Raw genomic sequence first — 10,453 nt, forward strand, 5'->3', positions numbered from 1 at the left:
TGTTTTCTTTCGTTTTGAATTTTTCTGTTTAAAAGTAGACATGTGAGGCAAGTAGGCCACCTTATACACTGAGTTTCGGTTCATTTATGAGACGAGATCCAGTTCACGTGCCGGCGCCTCCATTTCTTATCTATCGTCTGCTATTTACTTCTTATTTATTAAACCCAGGCAATTGGTTGATGAAACATTGATTAAAATTAAGATACAATTAATGCAAAACGAAATTCAGGTTAAAGAAAGGTTTTGTGTTTTCTGTTTGATGTCTCTGTGAAAGTTTTAAAGCATTTTTTATGCCGCTTTCAGAGCGCTCACGTCCGTAACGGAGAACACATCCATAACATTGTTTTTTCCTCATAAATGCAAACCCGAAAAATAAAATAAAACAAAATTAATATTTTATGTACTGTGGAGACTGAGCGCCAACCCTTCTTCATTCGCTGGGTAGTAGCCTACTTTGGTTTGCGCAGTGTAATTCACATAATCAGTAACATTTTTATAAAATTTTATAAAATTAGTATATTTTGCCTCCTAAATTTTTTTTTTTAAGAAATCAGAAATCCCTCGTGGCTACGCCACTGCCACATCTGTGTTAAACACACCACATACTCAAGAACATCAAACCAAATGCTTGGCTTACATTAAGGTGTAATATAAAATCTGACCATGGAGTTGACTTTGGCGGAAAGCTGAAGGTGATTTGCTGATAGGCTTTCCCAATCAGTGGCGCCTGCACAATCCAATCACGTTTGAGAGGGAAACAACAAATTGAGGGTTTCCGAGATTGTTTTTTTTTGTTTTGTTTTTTTTACTCGGGTACTCACGGTTATGGATAGAAATGTATTGGAGTAAAGAGTACAATATTTGCCTCTCAAATGTACTTGAGTAAAGTCATGAGTACTCCCCAAAAATGATACTCGAGTAAAGTACAGATCCCTCAAAATTGTACTTAAGTACTGTACTCAAGTAAATGTACTCCGTTACTGTCCGGCTCTGTGTAAACGTACCCTCAGGGATTCAAATAATGGGGAACGTAATCAAGGTAAACACAGAAACAGGTGTGTGGAAAATAATTAACAGCCAGGGAAACTAAATAGGAAGGGAGGCGAAACAGGAACAGAACACAGTGGAAACTAAACCAAAACAGATTATATATACCAGTTGCTGAATCAACTGTTTTAAATACATTTTCCATAACCACACTAGGGTTATTTGGCTACTTTAAAGCACATTCTTGATATGAGGGTGAGTACATTTTTGGGAGGACACTCACTTTAAAGGGATAGTTCACTTTGTAAATAATTTTTGGTATGTTTTAGCTTACCTCAAGGGCATCCAAGATGTAGGTGTCTTTGTTTCCGCAGTAGTTTCAATTTTGATATTCTTAGGTCAAACCGTTCTTGTCTGTCAGTCATATAATGCAGGTCTATGGTCACCACCTCAAAGAGCATGCACAGAGAAGTCCAAATTAAACATGATTTAATGACTCGTAAATGTAAGTACGCATCGATGGCCTAAGACACGAAACGAGCGGTTTGTGTGAGAAAACGAACAGTATTTATATCGTTTTTACCTCTTGTAAACACAGCCACGTCCTAGTGATCTGAGGGCGCGGGCGCTTCGGTCTTTTCCGGAAAGCGCCGGAAGTGATCTCTCGCGCGTGTACGTCACTCATTGTTTACACAGAACAGAGATTGTAGGTAAGACGGCTAATTAAAATGGTACTAATTTGCGCTTATCCGGGATGTTTAAACCGTCGTGAAAGAAAACAATTAAAAATGTTTCAAAAATAAAACAATTGTATGAGTGACGTACACGCGCGAGAGATCACTTCCGGCGCTTTCCGGAAAAGACCGAAGCGCCCACGCCCTCAGATCACTTGGACGTGGCTGTGTTTACAAGAGGTAAAAATGATATAAATACAGTTCGTTTTCTCACACAAACCGCTCGTTTCGTGTCTTAGGCCATCAATGCGTACTTACATTTACGAGTCATTAAATCATGTTTAATTTGGACTTCTCTGTGCATGCTCTTTGAGGTGGTGACCATAGACCTGCATTATATGACTGACAGACAAGAACGGTTTGACCTAAAAATATCAAAATTGAAACTACTGCGGAAACAAAGACACCTACATCTTGGATGCCCTTGAGGTAAGCTAAAACATACCAAAAATTTATTTCAAAGTGAACTAACCCTTTAAGTTACTATCTACAACCTTTTGCTTTTGATGGAGAAAGTATGATCAGTTTTACTCACAAAATCACAGTATGGGGGTGTCTGTCTATATGGGGTCAATGACCCTCATTGCCTTTACATTTTGTCCAACCTCGACTGATTTGAGCTGTTTGTCACACACTTAACTTTGAACACACGTTTGCCGCTATTATAGCTCTCAGACATTAAGAGGATGACAGTGTCATGAGAAAATGAGAAAAAGAGGTGACAGTGTGCAGTGAAGCGCATTAACAGACACCAGCACTGTGTGAAAAGAGGTGTGAAGTGTGTATATGCTATATGCTGGTCTGTCTTGCTGGTCTTTTGTTTATATTGTACTGGGAACACATGAACAGAAGTATTGAGACATACTTCTTAATTATTGAATTCAGGTCTTTCAATCAGACCCTTTGCCACATGTGTATAAAATCAAGCAGTCTGCATTTACAAACATGTGTGAATAAAATGTGTCGTTCTGATGAATCATGCTTTTCTATTTGGCAGTCTGATGTTTTGAGGCGAGTCTGGGTTTTGACGGATTTTGAGGACCAATTTTATTATAATGTCTTTGTATTAAGAATGCAATGTCATTAAAGTCCCGGTTGAAGTAATGGTCAGGTGTCCCAATAGGCTACTTTTGTCCATGTAGTGTATTTATCTAAAACATACTTTTCAAAAGTCATTCTTTTCTTTTTACTAATGAGAAAAAAATACTGTAAAGTTCAAATAAATGATTGGAAAAAGACAAGATAATTATAAATCGTATTAGAAATTTCTTCACACTTGCAGAGAGATGAGAGATGATGATGGATTATTGTGTGTGTGTGTGTGTGTGTTTTTCTAGTTATTTAAAGGAAATGAGCTGTGCAGTGATGTGTGACATTTGGATTCAGATAAGTGGATCAGCAGTCATCGGGCTGACACAACCCTACGTGATTTATCCAACCAACTAAGCCAGATCCCAAAAGAACACAGTATCTTCCAAGACATGATAGTGACCCAAAGTATGCAGCTGAAACCGTCGAAGAACAGGCTGTTGGCAGAGCAAAAAGACAGATGGTCAAATGCAGAACAAAAGGCTTTGCCATCTTTAAGGTGCTGCAGTCCACAATGTTGTTGTCCAGAAAATAATGAGCTGGGACTGTAGTTGGTCTGAAACAGTGACAATAAAATGAAAAGATCAACCGTCAATGTCCCATGTGCATTGTAAGTTGCTTCAGTTACAACTGTTATACCATTCATGCAATGCTTCAGTTACACGGAGCATCAACTGACAATTTAAAACCAGAAAGAATTGTTCTGAGGTTTATGCATTTTTGATGGATACAGAAGTTTCATTTCAGTTGTATTATTTAATATGGCATGCATAATTGAATACTGTGGACTGAATTATTGTAGTAGGATAATAAATCCATGGGCACACATAAAACAATAAAATAATGCATGCTGAAAATAATCACCCAAATTCTCCAGATTTAGGTCAAACGAGTATTAATGCATTTATTTGAACATAGGGCTATATCTAAATTTTAAATATAGAACTAAATATTTGGTAAAACTTTATTTTGATGGTCCCTTTTGAACGTGCTGTTGACTATAAGTAACTTTGCAAATTGCAACTATATGTCAAATAACTCTCATCAGAGTATTAGTAGATTGTCTGCTTAATATCTGCAAACAACGCATTCTCATCCCAAGGCGTCATATACTGACGCTTTTGCCAAAGCGTCTACATCCGACGCACATGGCACCCTTTAGCGTCAAAATAACACGCTTCGGTTATGGGTAGGTTTAGGTCTGGGGTAGTGTTAGGGTTAGACCACTAGGAGGCGCCATATATCTGCGTCTCATATTGACACTAAAGGGTGCCATGTGCGTTGGATGTATAGACGCTTTGGCAAAAGCGTCAGTATATGACGCCTTGGGATGAGAACGGGCTGTTTATTGTGATTGCCCTCCCAACAGACACTCTACTGACTATAAGTAACTTTGCAACTACATGTCAACTTAATCTAACCCTAACCCTACCAGTCTATTAATACTCAACTAACACTCTAATGAGATTGAGTGAATGCTCTCCGCACATAGTATACGTTCATCAAATAATTTCACTTCAAACTCACAAAATCTGCCCACAAAATCTGCCCATTCAGAAATGTCGGTACTTAGGTAGAAACCTATAGGAGATTGATAAAAATGGACTTGGAGGCTTTTGCATCTGAAGTCTTCAACTGTTCCCCGAGATAGATTGTATGATGGTTTGTAAAACCTCAAAATAGTCAGGCATCTTTTCTTCAGTCCTCTTTGAGAGTTATGGCAAGCTGCCCGGTCCAATATGGTGGCGCCTTTGACGTACGATTCAGCAGACAAAGAGGCATCTATTATATGGTCTGATGCATATATACCCAGCTGGCATTCGACTGACATTAAACGTTTAAATGTTGTAGAAATAATGTCAGTTTATGAAAAAACATGAATTCAACGTTAAAACAACACTGACCACCAAATAGTTGAAGTTGTGCTGTTGACTCACTATGGATTCAACATAGAAATATAAATTTTTTTTGAGTTGTACGTCAAATCAACATTATTTTTACAACCATGACTTTTAAACATTTTGTTGAAATATATCAGTAGAAAAATAACGTTGTTCCAAAATCCAATTTGCAATCTGATTTGCAAAATCTAAACAAAATTCAACGGTTATCCAACACTGGCACCTGACGTTGATTCAACAGTGACTCGACGTTAAAATGCCAGCTGACGTTGATCTTTGCCACATTCGAAAGCTCCAGTCGATGTGTCCACCATGTCGGAACGGTTAACATGAAGCTGTTCATAACTAACACTAAAAAAAATCGATGAATTTTTATCTAAAATGTCACAACTTTGCGCAGCCTATGGCTGTAAAAACCACCAAGCTGTAAATTCTAGCCGAAATGGGATAACCTTTCAGAGGTGTGAATGTTCTGGCTTGTGTTTTTATGTAGGCCTATAATTCAATAAACATGTCCACTTGCAGATTTATCACAATAATGATAAACTAAATGCTGTGAAAACCATCTCCTATGTCTATTGCAGATATATTCATGTGAATAACTAGGTTGCCGAGCCGGTGCAGTAAAGTCAACTTTGCTCTCGAGTGGCACGGGCCAGATTTGACCGTTCCAATATGGCGGATAGCTTATAGCAAAGCCACTATATTCTATAAAGAGACTATCTCTGTCTATAGTCTTTGCTTATAGCAGTCCAAGGAAACAGACACTAACAAGGCATCTGGGTAGTAAAAGTAATGAACTTTATCGCCACCTGCTGTTGTAACTTGTACAGTCAAATATCCACCAGCACTGATAGACTGGCTGAATGTCGTCTTTGATATGAATAAACTGCCTGATGATGATTTTAGCTTTCAATGATTTTTAAAGAGAGATTCACCTTTATCCGACTCTTAAGTCTGAGCATAATGTTGTCAAATATTCCATTAATACTTTCGCAATTAACATTAGCCTATGTTGTTTTTCTCATTTCCGGTTTTCTCATTTCTTGCACCTGTCACTTTTTGTTTTTCTTTGGCCTTGAAGTTAAAGGTTGTTTATGTATTTTCCTTGGATTTAGAGTGTAAGCTTTTTCCTCTTGTTGCTGGATTGCTTTTCAGTTCACACACTTGACCTTGAAAGCTGTTTATGCTAGTGTTTGGCACATGCCCCCTGCGTTTGTATTCCAGTGTCGCTTCTAGAACTTGAGAATCTTGTGGAACGAGTCACACAATCCTATTTTAAAATAGCAATCTGTTCTGGATTTTTGAAAATGTTGTTAAGGACCTCAGAAAGAAAACAGGAAGAATACTCTTTTTTTTTTACACCACGACAGGACTATCAAGCAAAACGGTGATTAAAATGACGACTCAAAATTAACTTACAAAAAGAAATGATGATAAGGAACATCATTAGGCTAAATATAGCCTATAACTATGATCTAAATAGGCTACACTATCCGTAGAAACATCAGTCCTAAAATCTAGACTGCTAGGTAGTGAAAATGCTTGTTTTGAGCATCTTTCAAATATAGCCTAATAGGCTACTTGTTTTTCATTATAAATGATATTGTCACCATTAAAATTTGAGGGAACATTTGAACTGGTGAAAACTAACATAGCCTACTGTTGTCTTGGTATCGTCTCTCCCTCTTTTGCAAAGACAGCAGCACTCAAGCTGACATGAACTCCACAAGTTTATGCATACTTGAATTGAATTTTTATGTTACAAAGAGCATGGAAGCAAGGAAATCTGACATCTGAAGAAAATCACATGGTAATTTTTACTAAGGACAAATATTAAAAATGAAAAACTTTCCCATGAATAAATTACTATTTAAATCCCATATTTCCAATGTAGTGTCAGCCACTTAACGTATATCCGCTAGGGGCAGAAGCACAAATCCTGTGCTGCCTTACGCACTCGCCCTCTTCTTCTCGGTTTATCAGCGTCCTTCACTTCCTCTACGAAATCATGGCGGTCCACGGCCCGGTCGTGAAAATCCACCCGGTGGTTTTGGCATCGATTGCGGACTCATACGAGCGTAGGAATGAGGGAGCAAGTCGTGTGATCGGAACATTATTAGGTGGGTCGTGTAAATTCTCTGAGTAAAATCCCAAACAGTTGCTTTTAATAAAGACAACAGAAGCGTTGTTTTGTCTTGTGAAGCATGTGTTGTAGTCGAGCAGGATGGCTGGAGTCAGTGGAGTGGAAGAGAAAGATAGAGCGCGCATCCGATAAAGTTACAAGAACAACATCACTTAACTGGTTTAATTTGTGTGTCATACAGGAACAACAGACAAGCATTCAGTTGATGTCACCAACTGCTTCTCTGTTCCTCACAATGAGTCTGAAGATGAGGTGAGATACACAACATCATCCTACTCACCACTAAGAGAAATAGTGACGTATCCGTGGTATACTATGGTACTTTGAAATGCCATTTCCCCGAGAGGTTACTTGGATAGATACCATGGTATTTTCTATAAATGTTTTCTATCACCATAAATTTGGACATGTACCATGATTTTATTGGATGTGCTTTAGAGAACCCCCTATCATTGTACATGAAATCCAAAAACATCATTCTTCAAACACAAAGCTAACAACACCTAAAAGTGACATCATCCTTATTTACGATGTCTGTGTCATAGGTGGCTGTTGACATGGAGTTCGCCAAGAACATGTATGAGCTCCATAAGAAGGTTTCGCCGAGTGAAGTCATTGTTGGATGGTATGTGGCCGCTCATGTTAATGAATTTCTAAGGTTTTCTAAATATCTAAGGTTTTCTAAGGATTGATTTTATATTTGTTTTAAAAAGCAAACTGGTGCTGCGTCCCAATTCACATACTATGCGTAACAAACTAGATAACTATAGTATATACTATAGTTATCTGGACGCAGCACCAGTTTGCTTTTTAAAACAAATATAATATCAATCAAAATTAATAAAACTATCTATACTAGTTTATATATATATATATATATATATATATATATATAAAAACTAGTATAGATAGTTTTATATCTATACTATCTGATGAGGATTCGATTTGAACTACAAAAAGTGTCTAAAGAACTACAAACATGGCAGATGTGCGAGATCAACGGTTGAGTATAGAGAAGTTTAACTCCTGTTTAATTATCTAACCTGATAAAAAGATTTTTATTCAATGTTATTGCATCATTATGTACACGCATGAGGAGAGTTCTCTGCATGAAAGACCCATAACTGGTGCTACTACATTTCTCAATGTGCTACTACATCCGATACGGTAGTAAATTAAATTGAATGTGGAGGATTTTAACTGAGACAAGATGATTGACAGGGCAGTTTAAGCAGTGACAGGGTGCACGTAACAAAGCAACGGAGCAAAGTAGTATGTACTAAAGCTTTATGGCATGCAGAAATAAGTGTTTTTTTGTTTTGATTTTTCAGGTATGCCACAGGATTTGACATCACAGAGCATTCTGTTCTGATCCATGAGTATTACAGCCGAGAGGCTCCAAACCCCATTCACCTCACCGTGGACACGGCACTGCAGAGCAACAAAATGAACATCCGTGCCTACGTCAGGTATTATCATCTGGACTAAGGTTGATTATTTTTTGCTGCTGACCTGATGTCCTCTGCTGCATTAAGATTTTATTTGTTGTTTGTGCTGTTAGTTCACAGATGGGCGTCCCAGCCAAGACGGTTGGTGTCATGTTCACCCCACTGTCAGTCAAGTACATTTACTATGACACAGAGCGCATTGGAGGTCAGGTTTTTTCTCCACTTATAAACATTTTGCATTTGCATGTTTTAAGAATTGCTTTTTTTCTTTTGCGCACATTCTTCTAATGGATTAAACACATCTCTCTATAGTTGAACTTCTACAGAGGACTCGTGCATCTCCCAGTCGCACCAACGGACTGACCACAGACCTGGCCCAGGTAGCCAGTGCGGCAGGACGCGTACAAGAAATGCTTTCCACAGTGCTCGCATACATAGAAGATGTGCTGGTGAGTGTCTCTTTGGGACAATGCATTTTCTATAATGTGGCCTCAGTTTTTTTTTCTAAATGTATATGAAATGAATACACAGTTTTGGTTTTCCTAAAAAGAGCATGCATGAATGAGAAAATAAAGTGCGAGACGTGTTTAATGTTAAACAGAATTATTAAGCACAATAACCCACGGAAAAGATCTCAATGCGTCAAATACTCGCACTGACTGATACAACTGAAGCGCGCACACAGACAGCATGCAATCCTGAATTCTGTTCTGTTCTCTTTAGTGGTGTATTTCACCTGAACGGTCAGATAAAAACAGAATTTTCAATATCTGTCTTGATGAGTATTCACGTAAACATGGTCGGTTATTTCTTAAGTGAATGTAAATAGTTGGGGGGAAATCTGGTGCGTAACATTATATTAGATCCATGCATTAGGTCTCAATATAGTAAGCTATATATATACTATTTTTTTTTTACCAGTATTGTTTAATGACTGCAACATTATTTTTTTTCTAGTCTGGTAAAGTAGTGGCAGATAACAGTGTTGGTCGTTTCCTCATGGATCTTGTGAACAAAGTGCCCAAGATCACAGCAGAAGACTTTGAGAGCATGCTGAACTCCAACATTAATGTGAGTGACATTCAGTACAATATGATATTATATATGTTTGAAATGCTTTAATATCAGGGTTCCCACAGTCATAAAAATTCTAGAAATATTTCATCTGCTAGTTCACAAAGTCATAAAATGGTCTTTAAAGGCTAATTCACACGGCACAGACAGACTCCGACCAATCCAGACAGTGACTAGATTACAGTATGTCAGTTCTCAGACATCCCGTGACCCGACAAATGCAGAATCAACATGTTCATTAGTGAAAACAAGCGCCGACCAGCGGCAACAGACAGCGACGAGTGCTACACTGATCCGACAAAGAGACGCCGTTGGTCGGTATTTGGGAGTGCAGTGTGAATTGGCCTTAATAATGGTCTTCCTAAATTAAAATTATTTTAAAAAATCTATCAAAAATAACTGGTAAATTCAAAAAAAGTAGGAACTGTCTTTCAGATTAAATTAAAGTTGTGTGCCTGTGCTTCTGTTTCTTTGCAGGATCTGTTGATGGTGACCTACCTGGCAAATCTCACTCAAGCTCAGATCGCGCTTAATGAGAAACTAGTTGTTCTGTGATCTGAAATTGAAATGAATAAAAATGTTTGTCATTCCAACAATCTGTGTGATGAGTTGTTTAAAACAGTGCTTGGATATCTAAGAGCTTGTGAGATACATAAATAAGAATAAATACAAAAGTAAATGTAAAGCTATTAATGTAATTGTATAATTTTTGTATAACCCTTTTGTGCTTTTCCCTTTTAATGTATACTCGGGATGTTGAGGTCTCCAGAGACCCTAGGCAATAAAATATGATTTTGTAACATAATGTTTTTTTTTAAAACAAATGTCACCCACTTTATTAATGTTTTTACCCTAAAATATATTTTTTAAGTAGGTTTACATAGTAAAAAAACATTTCTCATTTTCATTCATGGAGATAACATGGACAATGTGCTGTGGTTTAGTGGAAGATTGCTGCCATCACCTGGAGAGCAAACGCTTTTAAAGGATAAGCAGAAACCTGACAGAAATACACCATGAAATACACACGTTCACAAGTGGTCAACAACCACTTGACGGACAACGCGGGCTACG

At 37.7% G+C, this 10,453-nt stretch overlaps 1 protein-coding gene across 1 annotated transcript; it reads left to right on the top strand.

Moving 5' to 3' along the window:
• The first annotated feature begins 6,680 nt into the window (after nt 1–6,680).
• On the top strand, nt 6,681–10,028 carry eif3f (eukaryotic translation initiation factor 3, subunit F). The gene is made up of 8 exons (XM_056263600.1): nt 6,681–6,834; nt 7,039–7,109; nt 7,403–7,482; nt 8,189–8,326; nt 8,419–8,510; nt 8,618–8,754; nt 9,263–9,376; nt 9,857–10,028. The coding sequence occupies exons 1-8, from the start codon at nt 6,723–6,725 to the stop codon at nt 9,932–9,934; spliced, it is 822 nt and encodes a 273-aa protein (XP_056119575.1). The 5' UTR covers nt 6,681–6,722; the 3' UTR covers nt 9,935–10,028.
• The last annotated feature ends 425 nt before the right edge of the window (nt 10,029–10,453 follow it).

Source organism: Rhinichthys klamathensis, unplaced genomic scaffold, assembly GCF_029890125.1.
Source record: "Rhinichthys klamathensis goyatoka isolate OS25496 unplaced genomic scaffold, OSU_Roscu_1.1 h1tg000208l_1, whole genome shotgun sequence".
In the NCBI taxonomy this organism is placed as follows: Eukaryota; Metazoa; Chordata; class Actinopteri; order Cypriniformes; family Leuciscidae; genus Rhinichthys; species Rhinichthys klamathensis.